This window comes from Perca fluviatilis, chromosome 15 (assembly GCF_010015445.1).
Source record: "Perca fluviatilis chromosome 15, GENO_Pfluv_1.0, whole genome shotgun sequence".
Classification (NCBI taxonomy): domain Eukaryota; kingdom Metazoa; phylum Chordata; class Actinopteri; order Perciformes; family Percidae; genus Perca; species Perca fluviatilis.
Window position 1 is genome coordinate 19,704,669 of NC_053126.1, and position 20,610 is coordinate 19,725,278.

Below are 20,610 nucleotides of genomic sequence, written 5' to 3' on the forward strand. Positions count from 1 at the left end.
GTGAAATCCAGTTTTAATGCTATATACGGTAGTTATCAGCGTTTGTGGCGGAGTCTGCCATTCTATCGAGAGTTTCAAATTAGTTAGGGGATTCACAGAAAAACAATGCAGCATGTAATCCCAGATTACTGTTTTGTAATTGTATCTCATTTATATCATATTTTTGTATTAGTGTTAAATTACCACATACTGAAATCTTATGGATTATAACTTTAACCTCTTGACAGCTTGAAAGGTGGCTTAAAAAAGAGAGAGATGTGGTCAACTTTAATTAATGTTAGCTATAACTGTAATACAAGATTTCAAGGCCTAAAGAAGTATAAAAACACCCACTTCGCAGATCATTTATGTATCATAACCTGCTTATATTCTGCCCAGTGCCCATCATCTGAGTCCCGCAATCTAGAGTCAGTAAATCTATAATAAAAACATAGATATTGAAAATATTTGTGGTGGAGTATCACTTTTTGTAAGACTCAATAAAAAGCACCAACGTGCTTTTTTTTTATTGTGTTAAATCCATAAGCAAGTGAGAGTGAATGTGTGTGGTTATTTCATACCACACTTTTCATATTTGAGTATACTAAAAAATGAATCATTAAAGGGCAACGCTACCTCTAATTTGTTTGAAATAACCGTTGCCTGCATGCATCACACATTTGGACTGGATTCACTGCGAACTGACACCATGTTAAGAAGTCAAAAAATGTAAATTTAAATCTGTTGACTCATTTTGGGATTTCTCAGTGCTCACAGATTCCTTTTTGTATGTTAACACTTTTCTATTGTCATCTTTTTGATTGTATGTCATGGATGTGTTGTAAGAGCTATTTTTCTAATCTAACATCCAGTGTATTACTGTAGTAACTCAGCTCTGTCTTGTTTCTACTGTCTGTTTCCAGCTCACAAGCCTAAAACCAGGCACTGCAGTTACTGTACTACTGACATTTGAGCAAAACGGTTACTGTGCAAACTTTCTGAAGTCTTTTTACCACTTAGTCTCTCCTTTCTCGGAGTCAACAACAATTTATAAAAGTTTTTAGTCAGCATCTAACTTAATTTCCACTTTAACTAAAGATACATGATTTGATGTATAGGAAGTTTTCAGTTGTGCCACAGGATTAATACATCTTTGCATCATCTGGGCTGTATATAAATACTGTGTAAAACTTTGACCTCTGACCTGCCAAAATAGTGGGATGACTGGAGAAGGCTCTGCAGCCGACCCTCTCTGTCCACCTCCCCTCTCCAACCAGGTCAAAAGAAACAACCATAGAAAGACATGTATGAACTCTTATGCTTATTCTGTCTTTATTTTAATTTTATTTTTCCATTCTCTTGTTTCTCAATGTGATGTGGTTGTTTTAATGTGAGCAACAATAAAAACTATCAAAATAAACAGTCTTTCCTTTTCTCCTTTAAACTCTGATCTGTATACTGTTTTGTGTGTGTGTTTGTGTGTGTGTGTGTGTGTGTGTGTGTGTGTGTGTGTGTGTGTGTGTTGTGTGTGTGTGTGTGTGTGTGTGTGTGTGTGTGTGTGTGTGTGTGTGTGTGTGTGTGTGTGTGTGCTGCACAAAACCTTTATGTAGCCTGTACTGGCTTAATTAGTACTGCAAAAACCAAACTGTTTATTTAACATACTAAAAAATGATCACCATAAAATAAAATATAGAAAAGATTAAATTTGTTGCATGGATTTATCACACATAGAAAAAGGCCTTTCATATGCACTGTAACCAGAAAGTTATTTTTTTTTATAGATGTAGCTACAGAGGAAGGTAAACTCAAGTTATATTTATTAGTTAGGCCTATGAGGTCTAATAAATGTCACTATTGTTTTCTGCTAAATTAATCAACCCCTATTAATGTTTGTGCTGTTTAAAAACGTTATAGCTGTTAAATAACTCTAAGCAGGCCAATGATAATTTTTACAATTTTGTTTTTGATGGATTTAAACATTTTGAAGTGCACAGGTGACATGTACTATGTTTGTAATACACTGTAGGTGTAATACATATTGCTAAGAATTTGTTTCAAAGCTTTTATTAATAGCATATTCTATATTCTAACGAAACCGGAAGTACAATTGAGTTTTTTCTCTTGTCTTTTTTTCTCTTTTCTTACCGGTATGACCAAAGATCCTATTCTAAACATGGATTTATTAAGATAAGAGAACTAAACCGTCTCTGGTACAACCAACCGAGGCGGTAGCGTCCTGTGACTTTTGCCGTGTTGATTTGAGACCTTGATACATCTTCTTGCAACGGCAGTTCGGCTTTAAAATGACGATACCTCCGGTTAAACATTCAAAATAAAACTGAAAGTCGGCGTGATGTAGCTAGGCATGCGCTTTGTCCAACAGGGGGCAGCCCGTGATTATAAACGCATTCAATGTAACCTTCAATTAAATTACAGTAATCGCTAAAAGCAGACAGTACGTAGTTTTTTTTAAAGAGTGACTGGAATGAAAAGACGCTTTGAGAGGAATGGACACCGAGGGAGAGTAAAGCCTGAAGGAGGCAGTAATGCAACATTGTGGATGCCAACTGCGGTGGAACCTCAAAGAAGAAGAAGAAAAACCATCTTGCGGCGATATTTAATCTTTGAAAGGTCAGCCCCGGTCCGGAAGACAGGCGATGATGATGATGCGGTAAATCAAGTAAGTTTAGTTAGTTTAATGCTTTAAAATTGGGTTTTTAAGAAATAGTTTTATGCGGGGTTATGTTGACTTTATTTCCTTGCTTCATAGCCTTACTTTCTGTAGCTGTTCACTTGAGACGTGATGTCTTTGTGACATGTTTCTTTATGGTGTAACGTTAACATGAAGCTAACCGTGGTCGCCAACATAGCCTCTTCTCTTCGCTTGATCACTCCGTTTGTTTACAAGAGTTATCTATACAATTGCACCAACGATACTGGTGCTTATTTTTTGTCTGTCTTGTTTTACTGGTAACGCTGGTCGACAGGGGTGAGTTAACGTTAGCTTGTTAGCTTGCCTGACACATGCAGAAGTACAGCCAGACAAGTTGTTTGTTGAGTGAGGGGCGGGGGTAGTAAGTTACTGCGGTCTGAAAACGCTAAAACACAACTTAACCTGACGATTTTAAAGATGTCCTATCCAAACGCGGAGGACTGTAGTCTTTCTAGATAAGTAGATAAACCGGGGATGTCTCATGATGCTTGTCAACATTAAGTTCATTGTCTAGAAATAGCTAGTTGATGAGACAATTGAAACTCACTCAGCATTGGCTGGTATTTGTTCTAATGGTCAAACAGAACAGACTGTCTTCCTGTTACAAGCAATTATTCTGCCAACAATCTGATGCCAAAGTGCAGGCAAACTTCAATAAATGCTCCAGCACTAAAACACACTGACAGTTGTGCGTTTTAATTCAATTAAATTTTATTTATAGTGTCAAATCCTAACAGAAATGATCTCAGGAAACTTTCCAGATGGAATAGGTATAGTCTAGACCACACTCTATAGTTTACAGAGACCCAACAATTCCCCCACGATCAAATCCTGTATTTAAACATACAGCAGCACAAATAGTTTATCTACACAAAGGATACAAAATATTCTGTGTAGTCCAGATTCAGATTGTAGTCTCAGTGTTATGGAGTTGGTTGTTTTTTATGGCAACATCTTCAATGGATAAATATTTTCTTTAATGTAACATTGGTAGAGGACTGTTGGACTGTGGTTCTTTATGTAAAGAGGCTAACAGTGATACCTTAAGCTGTTTATCTTAACCACATTATGGTTTGTGGATAGATAATGTAGCAACAAACATAGAAAATAAGTTTTACATCGTCAAAAATATGTTATAAATCAGTATCAAAATATAGCAAATGGATCATGTGTATTGTTGGTTCTTAAACCTGATAAAATGCTGAGGAAAGTCATAAGACTGCACGCAGAGCAGCGACAGTAGTGAAGGAAGAAGGAATTTTTCTCTGCTGTTATCTTTTCTTTTTTTTTGCAAACACACACACAAGGTTCAGACTAGTAAAAGCAAGAATATCAAAAATAAAAACGTGGTATAACTCATCTCTAATACAACATGTTTTATTCACCAAACATTTTATTTAGATGTTGCCCTGATGAAGACAAGACAGATGAAAACTTATGTACTGGATCTTAATCTTTAGAATATAAATGTTATGAGTATTATGAGCCGTCCTTAACGAAAATTGTGACACGTTTCATTGTTTAGGTGCTACTGTAGCACACATTGGACTCAGTATAAACTGCTTTTTATGCACAGCTTTAAAGGGTTTTTCACAACCATATTGGGCCAATGTTATGTGATTTATAGCCCTTTTTGATGCACATTCTTTCCATTTTTTTGGTTAATACAGAATGACTTTATCTCCCTTTTTACAGGGGGGGAGTTTCCTGTCTCGCAGCAGGAATGCCGGGTGGAGACTATGGGGAGCTCGGGGGCAGCCTCCCTGCCATCGCCTCCCTGAATGCTTCCTACTCTACATCTCTGTCCCTCCCTTCCCCGTACCTGTTGCCACCCGCAGAGCGCAGGGCCATCTCTGACGTCCGCCGCACCTTCTGTCTCTTCGTGACATTCGATCTGCTCTTCATCTCCCTTCTGTGGATTATTGAGCTGAATGTGAGTGTTTATTTTGGGCGTAATGTTTTTAGAGACATGGGTTTTGTCCTGTCTGCCACAGCAGTGATGGGTTAAGACTGATCGGACACTGCTCTGTTCTCCTGCAGATCTCCAGCTCAATCTGGGACAGCTTAAAAAATGAGGTCGTCCTTTATGACTACAGATCTTCCTTCTTTGACATCTTTGTAAGTGGGTCAGTCCAACTCTGAGAACATATCATTTAAAGTGCTCATATTATGCTCATTTTCAGGTTCATAATTGTATTTAGATATTATATCAGAATAGGTTTACATGGTTTAATTTTCAAAAAACACCATATTTTTGCTGTACTGCACATTGCTGCAGTAGAGCTGATTTGGAGCAGTTTGTGAACAGTGTTTTCTCTGGAAGATGGTTAGTCCCTTTGGGGTGGACTTTGTGCTTTTTCACTTTGTAAACCTATAACATGCACAAAAAAAAGATATATAACACAATAAAGGAAAGGGGAAAAAGCCAAAAAGCATAATATGAGCACTTTAATTTCTATGTAGAAAGGTGGCATTGTGTGTAAGTGTGTAATCCTGATCGTGTTTGGAAAGCTTTGACCTCTCAATGAGCAGATAGATCCTCATGTTCAACCTGTATGTTATTTTATTTATTTATTATTTATTTAATTTGACGACCAGGCGGATATTGTATTATAGTATGTGAATGTGATGTCAAGGTTTATCACTACATTTATTGACACAAGAGGAGGAAATGTTAACATAAGTCAACATGCCTGAACCACACGATAATTTGAAATGCCTGAGGTCATTGTTTTTTACTTTTCTGTTCCTTCCTCCTTGTCTCAGCTGCTTGCCTTGTTTCGTTTCCTGTGTCTCCAAGTGGGTTATGCTGCTTTTCGGTTGAAGCATTGGTGGGTCATTGCGGTAAGTGAGCTAGGGCACAGTGAAGCACACACTAATGAAATCATGTAAAATCTCTTATTAGCAGATCTGGATGTGAATTACAACACATATCGTCCACTTCCTCCACAGGTTACCACTCTAGTGACCAGCGTCTTCCTCGTTGTTAAGGTCATCATATCTAGTGTGAGTGTCCCCCTCCTGCCTCTGCTACATTTTTACAGTTGTGTATATGTGTGTTTGGTGCATATCAGTCAAAACCACAGAGACCTTTTCACTTCTACATTTATGTCAGTAAATCTGCTGCCTGACCGGATGATGATCTGATAAGAGTTTTTATGATTTGATTGTTTTATGCAGCACAGAGGAACATTTTTACAGCTCTCTTTCCTTTTTTTTTATATTCAACAATGGGGAAGTAACACCATAAAATACAACCACTTCTCATACTAGTACTTATATTTTTGTTTGATACCCCGCAACTTCAGGATGACATGGTTTCTGTCTCTACACAGCTCCTTTCCCAGAATGCCTTTGGCTATGTGATACCCATCACTTCGTTTGTGGTGGCCTGGCTGGAGACCTGGTTCCTTGACTTCAAGGTGCTCCCTCAGGAGGCCGACGACGAGAGAGGTGAGAGAGAGATTTTTGACAAGTTTGAACACGACTCCACCAAAATCTGTTTCTCCTTTTTCTAACTATGTTTCTTCTTTGACATCAGCCTACCTGGCAGCGGTGAACGCAGCCTGTGAACGAGCCCCCATGATCTACCCCCGCGCTGTTTCAGACGGACAGTTTTACTCTCCGCCTGAATCTGTCGCAGGTGAGTGTCTGCTCCTCTGTTGTGATCGGTCCTTGTTTAATCAGCCTTAGTGGGTTTATTATGTCCTGTGTTTGAGCCACAATTTCAATTTTGGCTCTGAACTCGTGTCTGCAGGATCTGAAGAGGATCTGGATGAGGAGGGTCTTGGACGCAAAGCTGTCACTACACAGGTACCTGCGTCAGACTGAGGAGTCTCTATACTACTCACCTGATCATGGCTGATGATTTTCTTTCCTCTCCTCACTCTTGTTCCAGGAGAAGGAGTATGTCAGACAGGGTCGTGAGGCCATGTCTGTGGTAGAGCAGATCTTAGCCCAGGAGGAAAACTGGAAGTATGAAAAAAATAATGTGAGTGAATGATTTACCTTCAACATATTTGATCTATCCAATAAAGAAGTGCCTTATCTTCCCCTTTGGTTGCGGTCACATGCATAACTAGAGTGCTAAAATGCAACTGAGGACTGAAGCTGCCCTGGTGACGTGTTGCTTTGGCTATGTGGCCAGTGTAGACAAAGTGTTCAAGCACCAAAACTTTCAATTGTGTTTTGCTACAAGCCATATGAAGGGTTGGGGATTGATTTTAATTTTATTATTATTATTATTATTATTATTTTTTTAAAGATTATTATTATTATTATTTGGGCATTTTTAGGCCGTTATTGACAGGACAGCTAAAGAAATGAAAGGGGTGAGAGCGGGGGAATGACATGTAGCAAAGGCCGCAGGTCGGAGTCAAACCCGGGCCCACTGCATTGAGCAGTAAACCGCTATATATGGGCACCCGCTCTACCAACAGAGCTATACGGGTGCCATGATTGCAGATTAATGAATCAGAATTTTGTATTGAATTTGTGTATTAGAGTTGGACCAATATATCTGCCGATATTGGCATATTGCAGATATTGGTGTGTATGTGTATGTCGGTCGATGAGTAACAAAAAATTGCTGTACGGAAATGCCAAACTGGGTTTGAGGTCTTTCACTATTACATAGTTTGTCCACCACAGAGCACTGACACGTTGATTTTACACTGTAACATGCTCAGTATGTATCTTGGTCATAATTCTAAGGCGTTGTCCTCGACATTCAGATTATTATTCATTGGTGGAGTAATGGTGTCCTGAGTTAGTCCCTAGTTTCCTTGGGTTATGTGTTAATGTTGAAAAAAAAATACTATTGGCTGATACATCTTTTATCAGATTTTTTTTAACTCAATATCGGCATCCGCTTCGACAATCCAGTACTGGTCGGGCTGTACTGTTTATTCAATATGGATCCAGTTAAGTAGCTTGTTTGGAGAGAAATAAAAGTCCAAGATGGGCATTCAGATTACTAAAACTATAACTTGCTGCTTATAGGGGTCACATATTTGCTATGTAGTTAATTCAATATTTTGTGCACAGTTCTTTGCTAATAAGAGAAGCAGATTCAGTGAGACTCTGAACTCAGTGAAACAACATCATTTAGCAACTTGGACCCAGATCCAAATTTCAAACTATAATCGAAAACCCAACTCGTTCCACATTCACTGCACGAATGGTTTCAGTTTATTTGTAGTTCTTATCTGAATCTGAAATTTTCAATAAAAAAAAAAAGCCCATCTATATTTTACCACCAGAAAGGTAAATAGTTTTTTACTTTTGTTTTCCTTAGATACACTGAAACGAAAGAGAAATAATCATCCTACTAACAGTATTTTGTTTCATTCCAGGACATGGGAGACTGTGTCTACACTCTGGAGATTCCCTTCCATGGAAAGACTTTCATTCTGAAGGTACAGCAGCACTCTTTGGATTCATTATGAAACCATGTCTCACCAAGACACATGCTCTAGTAGTGATTTTTTTGCCATTCCACATTGTACATTTGTAAACTATTATCAAGTGTTTTTTTCAAGTTGTGTAATGCTATAGATATAAAAATGAGACTGAATATGGCATTACACATAGATATAAAACATCTATGTTTAATGCCATATTCATTCATTGTCATTCTATGTTTAGGACTGATTCTGTACTACATTATTGTAACTGTAAAGAGTATGTCAGGCTGTATCAGTGCAGCCTTCACAATCCTTTTAAAGGTCCTATGACATGGTGCTCTTTGGATGCTTTTATATAGGCCTCATTGTTCCCCTAATACTGTATCTGAAGTCTCTTTCCCGACATTCAGCCTTGGTGCAGAATTACAGCCACTAGAGCCAGTCCCACAATGAGCTTTCCTCAGGACGTGCCATTTCTGTTTCTGTAGCTTTAAATGCTATTGAGGAGGAGGGGGGGCAAGGTGGAGGGTGGGGGTGTGGCCTTGACCAACTGCCATGCTTCGCTCGTTTGCAAGCCATGATGTCTCTCTCTTTCTCATGGGCAGGCCAAATTCAGAGAAAGGGGAGGTAACCTTTCCCCTTATGACTGGCCCATCTGAGCTTTCATTTTCTCAAAGGCAGAGCAGGATACCCAGGGCTCGGTTTACACCTATTGCCATTTCTAGCCACTGGGGGACCATAGGCAGGCTGGGGGAACGTATATTAATGTTAAAAAACCTCATAAAGTGAAATTTTCATGCCATGGGACCTAGTGTTAATTTCGTCAGACGAGACGAGACTAAATATGTTCGTCAACAACCTTTTTTTTTCCATGACTAAGACGAGACGATGACGAGACTGCGCCAATGTCCAAAAACGCTGACTAAGACTAAATTAACATGCATTATTGTTGACGAAAAAAGACAAGACTAAAATGTTTTGCATAAAATAAAAACGAAGATAAAATCTCTCTTCATTTTCGTCTACAATCGTCTCTACCTTTTCATCATGAGATAGAATATTCAGCTGTTACCTTGACCCGGTGCTACGGCACCGACAGGTGCCTTAACTACAGTTATGTACCGGACCTAATAGCAACACAGATTTTGGTGCCTGCGCTTCTCTCTGATGCTCCTAAACGGACGTTGGAGTCAACCGACACATTGCTGCACGGGGCGCTAGTTAACACTACACTTGGCAGCAGGTAACGTTAGCCTACCGTTAGCTAGCAGTTGGAGTAAACACGGTTACAATGCTGACACCTAAATGGTGTAAAAGTTAGTCTCTATTTCACTGTGTAGGATTCCAACACGAGACGTACGACAGTCTGTAGCTGCAGCTGCCGTTGTCTGAAAAAAACCACATATGTTGCGTTCACTTGAAATACGCCTCGCCAGTTTCATGCTGCATTTATTTTATTGTAGAATATCCTTTTCCCATGCAGTGGCTGTTTTTGTCGTTGAGCAGAAATTTACTGGTGAAATAAATAAGAGGCTCAACATTTATATAACTTTTATATAATTTATTTATTTTTATAACCATTTTACTGAAATGGTTATCAGAAATAATTTATTTAAAAAAAGACTAAAATGTTTTGACTAAAACTTGACTAAAATGACGAGACTTTTAGTAGACTAAAACTTGACTAACAACAGTTTTTGGCACAAGACTAAGACTAAATTAAAAATAGGTGACAAAATTAACACTAATGGGACCTTTAAACACTCTGCCGTAACTGAATTAAGTACACTTTGCAGCTGATGGGCATGTATGTATTTGAACAACCTCTAGAGGTCACTGTTATGAAATAATCGAGACTAAAGAGAGAGACTAATGTGGTGTTAAATCAGATGTTAAAGAGACTTCCTGGTGCTATTCTACTAGCTTCAGAGCAACTGGAGTCACGTTGCAAAGGAGTTCCTTTTAGCAGGGGTAATTTCCCAGAGAGATAGTCAAAGGAAGCCTGCTATTTACAGGATGCTACATAACTGAAGGCTATTTGAGATGCTAATGATAATCACCTAAATGACAAACAAGGCCTGGTCATAACCGCCTCAGATTCCTTTTGCTTTTAGACACACTTCTGCTGTGTTAAATTAAATGACCTGTGTGTTGTCATGTTTTTTTTTTTTTTTCTTTTTCTAGAACAGCAGGCATCAGCAGTGTGTTGATTCTAAAAATGTTCATAGAAACTACGATGAGCATAAATACGGTCTTTCTCTTTACTAGCTAGTTAACTTTGAAAGGCTAAGGCCTTGTGACTGTAGTGTGATAAAAAGTGACATGAAATAAAAGTGTTACGGGGGCGGGGGGATCCCATTCTAAGACAAGTTTTAAAAGAGGCATTTTGTAATGTTTGTCTATTGTTGTTTTTGTTCAGGCCTTAATGCAGTGTCCTGCTGAGCTTGTGTATCAGGAGGTAATTCTGCAACCAGAGAAGATGGTCCAGTGGAACAGAACTGTTTCCGCCTGCCAGGTGAACAACTTTGACGTAGTTTTACTCATGTTTCTGAATATTTTTCATCGTGTTGTGCCACAGTCTTAACAGTGCTGTCTGCCTTCTCCTCAGATCCTTCAGAGGGTTGACGACAACACACTAGTATCATATGATGTGGCCTCTGGAGCAGCAGGGGGAGTTGTGTCTGCGAGGTACATCAGCACAGCATACAGCAAGCTTCAATATGGGGCGGTTTATTTTCTGTTACCTAATTTTCATGCAGACTGCAGCTCCGAAATAAAGTAAATTGACGGGCCGATGGATTTTTCTTTCCTTTAGGGATTTTGTTAATGTTCGACGGGTGGAACGCAGACGAGACTGCTACCTGTCTGCTGGCATGGCAACTGACCACGACGGCAAACCTTCAAGCGGTCGCTACGTCAGGTGAGATTATGAACATCGTGTCGATTTGACAGAAGTGCAGTTGTGTTAGTTTAATTTCTTAAACTTCTCTGTCTTCTCTCCTACCTTGTTTATTGTTGGCCTCAGGGGCGAGAACGGTCCCGGAGGATTTGTGGTGCTCAAATCCAGCAGCAACCCGTCCGTCTGCACCTTCATCTGGGTCCTCAACACAGACTTGAAGGTGAGAAGATACGCGCCTCAGTTAATCTGCCATTTTATGTCATTCGAGGCAAGATGGGCTCATAATTGCCTTGAAGATTTGGTAAAATTCAAATTTTCTGTAATTAGAAAAGGGGTGCTGCAGCAGAAAATAGTGACAGGATGCAGAAAAATAGAATGGGAACAGAGCAGAAAGAGGTTTTTAAACATGACTCAATCAGTAATTATACTAGAATCTATTAACGTATAAATAACAAGGATGAACATTTGAATTGCAGAACACACTGAGACAAAGAAAGTTTTAAGCTGCTGAGCAAATTTTGACGTGACGATGGCGCAAGATGAAACATCTCTGGGGACCATGGATGTCTGTACATAATGTCATAGCAATATATCAACATAGTTGTTGAGATATTTCTATGTGGTGGACCGACAGACCGCCATCAGAAGATCCATGCCAAAAGATGAAAGAAATGCATAAATATATTTCAGGTGTGCAAAAAAGTTATGTGTAAGAAGCACAGCATTAACAGTCACTGTTTGTGTCTCGTCAGGGCCGACTGCCCCGCTACCTCATCCACCAGAGTCTGGCCGCCACCATGTTTGAATTCATGTCCCATTTACGGCAACGTATCGCTGAGCTGCGGCCCTCATTCCGCTCCCACCAACACACATAAAACAGGAGAGACATCTAACTTTGGCTGAGAGATGTCACTGTTCTTTTCTGTTAGTGGACCCCAAAAATGTGCTTTAGCAGTACCCTCAGCTGAAGGGATGTGCTACCCTCACTGAGAACACTGCACTTGTAAGCATAGGAGATGTGAGACATGTAACCACACTTCAGTCACAAGAGAAGAGGAGTTTTTCAGATTTCAAAGACAATGTTCCTCCTCATCCTTAAACTTTGTTGTTTTTTTAGCGTGATCACATACGTATTTTTTATTGTGGACCTGTAATTGTTTTGCTGTGTCCCTCGCCGTGCAATGAGTACTGTGCTTCCTGAATCTGCTAAGTCGTCTTGTGGCAGGGTGGACATTACTGAAACAAGTAAACCTGTATGAGGATCCCAGTGAATCTCACTGTTTGGGCATCTGTTTCACTTGTTACAAAAGAACTGGTGCAATGGCATGAAGCAGCTGTCCCTCTGAGCCTTATCTTACTGCACACGTTGACTTGCTGCTTTTCTTTTAATTATTTTGTGTGTATATTTTCACTGTACCATCTTAAATGTGTTTCTCTGGTGCACCTGCCCTAAAAAAAAAAATCCACACTTCACAGCCATATTTTCAACAAACACTTAATTTAAATGGGTAAAAGCTATTTCCACACAGTTTATTCTCCTTTTCTACACTGTAATAGATGGGGAAAGATGTCACTTGTAGTTTAATCACCACTAGAGGGAGTCACCACTGAGCCACATAGTGAAAGCCTCCTACTGTGGTTTGACTACATTCTCTATCCCAGGGTTCAAAAATTGGCTAACATTTAATCAACTCTTACTGAGGGTTTTTAATACTGCTTTTGTTTTGCACGTCGGGATCAGCCAGGAAGTCAAACCAGTCAGTCAGATGAGGTGATGTGTTGCAAATGTATTGTCAAGCTCATTAAGACAAATGAAGATGATGGTGATAATGTTCATAAATTGGGCTGCTGTATACTAACTAAAGCTCATTTTGGTGCCAATAACCTCTAGTGGCCTTATGGTAAAAGAGCTGACTCATTATTTGTCTTCAAAAGTTATTACTGTACGGATTTCCATTGACTTTAGTTCTGGCTTCCCTCAGGGCCTGAGATGTGGCACTGAATGATGTTTTTCTATCATTTCTTACATCATCGAGCATGATGTTGTTTTTAATCAGTTAGAAATGTCACTTCTAGCTTGCTGAGTTCTAGCTTTGTTTCAAAGTCTGTATCTCCAGACAAATCATGATTTAACATTGCATATGTAATGAAAACTAAAAAGACTGAGGTCTGGTCATTGGTTCAAACTACTGTGGAGTTGAACCAAAGAGAGTGACTTGTTCTTCCTTGTGCTTTTCAATCTTGAGAAATAAGGCATGAAACAACTTTATTGAAATGTTCATACGTTGAAACGGCATATTAGTGTAAAATGATGTGAGTGTAATGTGGTCATTCACCACATCAGACTCGCATCATGGCCACACAGCCTTGAGGCATTTTTACTTTGTAAGCCCAGGTTATTTGTGAATGCTGCGTTCACAGTCTGAAGTTATTCCTTTTTATAAAGTCAAACAAGTGGCTAGAGATTTAAGGGGATTGGTTTTAGCTACATTCAGTACTGTACTGAGAGAACGTCATTAATGATATCAACATTTTGGTGCCTTTAACATAGTCACATTACATGTCCGCCTTTTCTTTTGCTTTGCATTTATTTTATACTGTTGAATCAATGACTAATATGTTCAGCAAAGTTATACTGTATCCGTATGACGCTTGCTTAGAGTACTTGTTTTCTTTGATAGTTTTTTTTATAATACTTTAAATGTGTCTATAGACCATTCATCAAACATCTTAATTTGAAGCCATCACGTACTCTATACTGACCGACCATTTTTGAGTCTTAACCAGTGTCTTATGTCTAATAAAATATATAAACTCATGACCAGCTTCCAAGCCTCATTCAACTTGCAGTCAAAACCAGTTCTTAATATAAACCTCTTGCTTTATCCATTTCATACTCTGTATATTGTTTTTGTATACAGTACGTATGTATTTATATCTTGTATGACCTTTTACCTTCCCCCTAATGTGATACTGAATGACTGTTATATCATGGTAGTTTCTACCCCTATATTTTCATATTGGATCCTGGGGGGGGTTTATGTCATGAACAATAATACCATGTGACATGAGCCTATGTCACATGTGTGTCAGCCTGTTGCAACGTTCACAATGCTTAACCAGACTTCTGCTTTTTCTTTGAAAGACTTTTGTAAAATCAGAAATCTTCTGAAATTCAAAGTAATCCACATGTATACAGATTCATGGTTAAGTGATCTCAGTGATGCAATGAATTTAAATAATCCTTAATACAGCTGTGGTAAATTGGACATAGAGTATGTAATCAGACCTACTGTTAAAAAGGAGATGTGTTGTCCTCAGGGAAAAACCAAATGCTAAGGACAAGGGCTGGAGCAGCTCACATGATTATGTTGTGACTGTCTTCTGAGGCTGTGGGTGTGTGAATGTGTTTTTTTTTTTTTTAAATCGATGAGAGAGGGAGCGCCTCACTGCACTCTTTGTCCCCTTCGTAAGGCTGATGAGAAGCACCAGTCCTTGGGCTGCCATCTGCCTGAGCATCTCTACCCGGACAGGCTCTGGCTCATGATCTGGATGTGGAGCCCTGACTGGGCCCTATAAATGGGAAGCTGAAAATTAGGTAGAGTTTGAGGATCAGTGACTTGTTTTGTAACTTTTTTTTAACCTGATTTTCTTTTGATAATTTTTACCAGATGCTCTTCCTCTGAGAGCGAAACCAGATCATTAAGATTCATTCTAGTGGACCACATGTTGTGACAGGTGCCTTTTCTTACTTTGCCAAATCTTTTTTGATACATAGGCTGTGAATAAGGTCTCCTTTCTAAGGAGAGAGCATCTACAGCACAGAAGCATTGTGAAATTAAAAGCAAACCAGCTGAGTTCGTACATATCAGACCAGACTCACCACTGGAATCAGCTTTACTATTGCTTGAAGAACCAAGGAAGTTGTTCTACCTTTCAAAGAACTGAAGTCCGATTTACGTCTGGATTATCAACCATTGTGAACACCTGCTACCCACTGACTCTAGATGGGTTCAGCATTTAAGAAGCTCTGCTGCTGCTGCTGCTGCGATAGTGGTGACGACGATGACGAAGATGAGGAAAAGCAGCCTTTAATGCCGTAAGAAGACCACCAACCACTCTAACACAATTATCAGCATTTACACATAATCGAACAATGCACCAAAAATGTATTTTATAGTGTCAGTATGTACTGTAATTATCATGTGTCACCTTTGATTATGTATGTACATCCACTGTATGAAAGTGTATTTATTGCTTGTGTGTGTTGGCTAACAGTCAGGATCCGTTGGAGTATTTTAACCGTGAAGTCCAGAAGCGTCGTGATGAGGAGACCAACCTGTGGAGTGAGCCAGGAGACCCCAGCCACTCGGAGAGAGATGACGACCGGGTCCTATACGGCCTGCTGCAGGCCAGGAACAAGACCCGCATGGGATCCACGGTATGTGAGGAAAGATTTTCTTGACACAGATTAGAGTCTTGAGGCTTTATTCAATCATGGTAACCTGAAGTTGAAAAAAAGAAACATCAGTGAAAAAAGAACTCCAGTTGACTCTAACTGGTGCAAAAAAGGTCTGAAATGTAACTACAGAAGGTGCAAAAGAGTCAAAAAAGTGCAACAGACAGAAAAAATGAATGACAAATCATCTTAAGCTGTATAAAATGATTATGGTCTGTCATTCAAACCAGCTATGGTGCAGCAGGACAATGGTGAAATGATCTAATTACAAGAGAGTAGACCGGAAGAGCCTCTCCTATGAAAGAAATTCAGCAGGCTGAAAGAAATTGTTTTTACAGCTTTGTCCTTTTCTCATTCAGGGCTATCGCCGACTAAGTATTGGCATCGATGCCATGAGAGATACCCGTCGAGAGGTCAGAGACAAATGGAAGACAGTCATGGAGAACTTAGGTAACGCTGAACAGATGAGATGTGGGACAGATTTACACTTCTGCATACAGAGTAACGGGACATGGTTTGCCTTCTTCTCTAGGTTTCACGGCGGAGGCCGACTCGCTGCTGACGGTGTCTGCTGGAGCCTCATATGACCGTATGCGTAATGCCCCCGCAGCACGTGCCATGCTTAATACGCTCCACAGTGAGACTTCCATCTTCAGCAGCAGAGAGCCACCACCAGAGAGATATCTACTAATCCTGGTGAACTTTGAACTCCTACTGATCCCTCAAGTGAAAGTGCCATTGCTGTGACCTAGAGGTTATGGTTAAAAAAGCACCCTTGGGTGGTGTGAGGCATATCACTCATCCTAATCATGACCTAACCCAAAATGAGGGCGTGTTTACTCCGTCCCTGTGCTTCAGGCCATAACGAAGGGTACTTTTCCTCAACCCCTTGCAGCTGTCTTGTTAAAGGGATACGCCACCGTTTGTTGAAATAGGGCTTATCACGGTCTCCCCTAGCTGTAGATAGGTGGGCCAATGCATCTTTTGTGCATGCATTGTTTTAGTCCGGTGCAACACCGGTAGCGCCGCCGCTAGTTAGCTTAGCATAGTGAATGGAATCCTATGTTGCCGGTTAGCATGTTGTGAGTAAAAGTGAGCCGACAAAAAAAACAACCTAATTACTTGCACTAAGAGAAAGAATGCGTTGGCCCACCTATCTACAGCCAGGGAAGACCGTGATAAGCCCTATTTCAACAAACGTACGGCATATTCCTTTAAGTTGGTCTAACTGCAACTTCAGTATCCAAAAATCCATTTAGCTCCTGTTACCTGTGTCTCTCAGGCTAGGGGCATGAACTCAGGATGAACTAATGGGGAATTCTTTCCCAGTTGCAGAGAAGGTATTGGGTATCATTCAACAGAGGCTTATCTTATCATCTTGAATTGGTCAAAAGATCAATTAATCAAGATTCTTCCAGAGGTTCAGATCACAGCTCTGGATGATATAGGTTGACATAAACTAGTAAAAGACACTAACCCCTTTAGCACCCATGTTCTGACAATAATCACATTCAGTTTCGCTGCTTCAACCACTTATTCTCTTTCTTTACCTCTTCATAGGATCGTCTCCTGTATCTAGATATAGCTGAAGATTTTCTGGAAAAGGCAAGGAGCTTCTATCCTCCAAAGGATGATTCTGACGAGGAGGAGTCGGGCCTTGCCATAAACCTGCCGTTGCTGCTGGCCAGGGTAGAGGCCATGAACGGAAAAGGCAATGAAGAAGAAGATGAGGACGAGAGCGGAGGAGATGATGGAAACTTAAGTGACAGATCTTAAGATCTACTGGCTGCAATAATAATAAATGCATGGCAGGGGGCAGTAGTCATCAACCCTGGAGACATGGGTGATAGAAATGCATAGCTCTTACTTTCAAGTGTGTTGCTGCTTCTTGGACGCTTTAGGCTGAACGATTTTTTTTCTCTCCCACAACTGCACAGCTTGAGTCTTATTTTATTTTCACTAGTCAAAATCTAAAAGGGCTTTTTCAAATGTTCTGGTAAATGTTACAGTGGTATTAAATGTCTATCTTTTTTTCTGTCTACCACAGAGTTTTATCAAGTTCTTAGCCTGTTGATTGTTCAGATGTTGTGAACCTTCAGGGTAGCGATGTTCCTTTGAGCAGAGCCTCTTTATGTTTTGTCCTATGATTATCAACACACCTTCATCACATGATCGGTAACAACACTAAATAAATAGCCCAGTAATCTGATTTTCTTACAGTTTCACAAAAATGTGTGTTTGCATAATTTATACTTTTAACTCATAGTCTGCATTTGGTTTCAAACATTTTGGAAAATAACAAATGGAAATACAGGACAGAATGTTGAACCATTTAAATTGGTTGTGTATGTGACTGAGGTGACTTAGGTAATGCATGAGGGTGTTTTTTTCCCCTTCAGCAATTAAATACCTAAAATGTGAAAGGTTTCTAGGCTAATATAGACGTTTGTGTATGTGTTCTTGTGTCCAGTTTATGATGAAATAAAGTTCCAGCCTAAAGCCTGTACAGTGTCACATGGTATGATAACTTCTCTGGGGCTGCCTCATGTGAAGTGATATGAGTTTCCATTTATTAAAAACGTACACAAAGAAGAATAGAAGAGTTTGTATGACTATCGGCAAATCCGAAACTGAAATAGGATTGTGTGTCAAGTGTGTATTAAGCGATTCCATGGAAACTGTGGCACGAGAGCAACATTCCTTTTGAAATGGAACACAAGGGTCTTCTTCAGTCTGTTACTGTGCCCTCACGGTGCATGTCAGCTGTGTGTACCCATGACTGGCTTACACTCTGATCCACAGCCCTACCTTAAATCCTGGCCTTGTGCTGTCTGTATGGCGTCTGACCATCCCTGAGGCCAGACCGGGTTGCCAGATGGATGGTGAAAAAGGAGTGTTGGTGGTCAGCTGCTTGGGGGGGGGGGGGTGTTGGTGTGTTTGGTTTTTTTGGGGGGGGGGGGGGGGGGGGGCCCCCCCCCCCCCCCCCCCCCCCCCCCCCCCCCCCCCCCCCCCCCCCCCTCCTCCCTCTCTCTTTTCTTTTTGGTCCCCCCCCCCCCCCCCCCCCCCTTTTTTTGTTGGGGGGCCGCCCGCCCCCCCCCCCCCCCCCCCCCCCCCCCCCCCCCCCCCCCCCCCCCTCCCCCCTCTTCTTTTCCCCCCCCTTCCCCCCTTTTCCTTTTTTTGCCCCCTTCTCACGGGCCGGGCTTTATCCTGCAATTGCCCTTCTCCTCCCCCTCCCTCCTTCCGACTCCCTGTCTCTTTCTCTGTGACAGCTCATTTAAATGTCACTTCCCAGCAGCTGTGGCAGCTCTGTTATGCAACAGAAAGCTCGTCTTGGCCAGGTGTGGCCTGCTGCTGGTGGAGGGATGACTGTGACAGTGACGATCACCGTGACATGGCTCACCTTATCACTGTTCACCTTTACACACCATTCACACCCCTGGCTTCATTAGCATAGCATGACTCACCCAAAAACAGCAAGGAGGTGACAGCTATCTGATGCCCTTTTGCTGTTTTAGCAGGTGAATTCTCAAATTATAACTAAAACTCTGTGTACTGTCTCCTCTTTTTTTACAGTCTATTATTGCTCTGTGTCAAGTCGACTCTAAGAAGATAATCTCAACACTGAAGGACCTTGCATTGTAACTTACTAGGTTTCTAAAGTGGCATTTCATCGTTGCTACGTTGTCATAACATGACTGAAGGCATGACCCCAAGGATGCCTATGGTGCTCTTCTTTTACCTCTGACGCTAACCAATAAGCAATGTCACCCTGCTGAGAAGTCACAAGAAACTGAAATATTGCTGTACGTGACAGACAGGGAAAATAGCATTTACTGTAACTGTAACATTAGATATACAGGGCATGGATAGTCAGTGGAAAGGAATGGCACTCATAGACAGCTATAAATTTAATGTCATCAATGTCATTAATGTCAAGATTTAGCAGATTGCTGATTTTTTATTTTTTTTCATAACTACATGTGAAACTAATGAAAAACACATTTAAAGACAGTGTGATTTATCTCATCAATAGGATCATTTATGTTGTGTGTGTGATATCTGATCTCTGTTATCTGATGATATCAGTACCTGATGTGGATGAATGAGTCAGAGTCAGGGACCGGTAGTAACATCACACCAACAGACAACTGTCAGAGGTTAGTGTGTGTGTGTGTGTGTGTGTGTGTGTGTGTGTGTGTGTGTGTGTGTGTGTGTGTGTGTGTGTGTGTGTGTGTGTGTGTGTGTGTGTGTGTGTGTGTGTGTGTGTGTGTGTGTGTGTGTGTGTGTGTGTGTGTGTGTGTGTGTGTGTGTGTGTGTGTGTGGGGGGGGGTGTGTGTGTGGGTGTTTCTTAGTCTGTAACCTGAGTTGATTATGGCTTGCGTGGCGCTCTGTCACCGGGGTAATGAATCACTGGGGATGGAGGAGCTCTCACTTGTACTGAGGCAGCGCACTGTAATGGCATTTAATGAGGGGGTTGGATGTTGTCACAGCTGTTGTATAAACTCTTTCTCAACTGTATTATGATTTTAAAGTCAGAAAGTCACATAAAGTTCTATAGCTTTTCACCTTTTATCTTCAAATGACAGATGTGTTGTGGTTCTGATGCATACATATTTAACCTACTGCCTGAAATATCCTTTGTGTATGGAAAACAGCTGCATCATTTCTGTCTTTCCACATCAATGCGGTGTCACTTGCTGCTTCATGTACATCAAGACCAAAACCTTATTAAGATTCCTCTCCAAAGACTAAACCTGTGTGTGTGTGTGTGTGTGTGTGTGTGTGTGTGTGTGTGTGTGTGTGTGTGTCTGTCTGTCTGTCTGTCTGTCTGTCTGTCTGTCTGTCTGTCTGTCTGTCTGTCTGTCTGTCTGTGTTTATATAATGTCCATACAGAGTATCTCCATGATACTTTCCACTCTGACACCACAATCCCAGCTGAAGTGGAAAGTGCTGAGTGATTACAGAGAAGACTGGGCATACAATTCGAGAATCAGGGGGTTTTCAGCCCAATTACCCTTAACCCCTCCTCAGAGTTTGGACTTCCAGTTCTCAGGAACTGGGACACGGAGCACTTGGTGTCAAATGTCATTGCATACTGATTGTAGGGTGACAACATGGATCAGGAATAGCAACAGAACATCTATAAAAGTCGAGG

At 40.7% G+C, this 20,610-nt stretch overlaps 2 protein-coding genes across 3 annotated transcripts; both read left to right on the top strand.

The window, feature by feature from the left end:
- The first annotated feature begins 2,391 nt into the window (after positions 1 to 2,391).
- stard3 (StAR-related lipid transfer (START) domain containing 3) lies at positions 2,392 to 13,815 on the top strand. 2 transcript variants are annotated; one of them, XM_039824178.1, is made up of 15 exons: positions 2,396 to 2,659; positions 4,388 to 4,625; positions 4,733 to 4,810; positions 5,459 to 5,536; positions 5,645 to 5,698; positions 6,028 to 6,145; positions 6,234 to 6,335; positions 6,450 to 6,505; positions 6,591 to 6,683; positions 8,047 to 8,109; positions 10,517 to 10,612; positions 10,706 to 10,785; positions 10,913 to 11,017; positions 11,123 to 11,216; positions 11,749 to 13,815. In XM_039824178.1, the coding sequence occupies exons 2-15, from the start codon at positions 4,416 to 4,418 to the stop codon at positions 11,869 to 11,871; spliced, it is 1,350 nt and encodes a 449-aa protein (XP_039680112.1). In that variant the 5' UTR covers positions 2,396 to 2,659; positions 4,388 to 4,415; the 3' UTR covers positions 11,872 to 13,815. The 2 variants fall into 2 exon arrangements, with proteins under 2 accessions (XP_039680113.1, XP_039680112.1); XM_039824179.1 differs by lacking the exon at positions 4,733 to 4,810 and having other exon boundaries at positions 2,392 to 2,659.
- Positions 13,816 to 14,436: 621 nt separating this feature from the next.
- mreg (melanoregulin) lies at positions 14,437 to 17,959 on the top strand. The gene is made up of 5 exons (XM_039824180.1): positions 14,437 to 15,095; positions 15,275 to 15,437; positions 15,815 to 15,905; positions 15,988 to 16,151; positions 17,016 to 17,959. Exons 1-5 carry the CDS (start codon positions 15,004 to 15,006, stop codon positions 17,229 to 17,231), a joined length of 726 nt encoding a protein of 241 aa, XP_039680114.1. The 5' UTR covers positions 14,437 to 15,003; the 3' UTR covers positions 17,232 to 17,959.
- The last annotated feature ends 2,651 nt before the right edge of the window (positions 17,960 to 20,610 follow it).

Coding starts and splice junctions, on each gene's coding strand:
- stard3 (XM_039824178.1), top strand. CDS start 4,416: ATGCCGGGTGGAGACTATGGGGAGCTCGGGGGCAGCCTCCCTGCCATC. Junction 6,684..8,046: donor GGAAGTATGAAAAAAATAAT/GTGAGTGAATGA, acceptor GTTTCATTCCAG/GACATGGGAGACTGTGTCTA. Junction 11,217..11,748: donor TCCTCAACACAGACTTGAAG/GTGAGAAGATAC, acceptor GTGTCTCGTCAG/GGCCGACTGCCCCGCTACCT.
- mreg (XM_039824180.1), top strand. CDS start 15,004: ATGGGTTCAGCATTTAAGAAGCTCTGCTGCTGCTGCTGCTGCGATAGT. Junction 15,438..15,814: donor AGACCCGCATGGGATCCACG/GTATGTGAGGAA, acceptor TTTCTCATTCAG/GGCTATCGCCGACTAAGTAT. Junction 15,906..15,987: donor GACAGTCATGGAGAACTTAG/GTAACGCTGAAC, acceptor CTTCTTCTCTAG/GTTTCACGGCGGAGGCCGAC.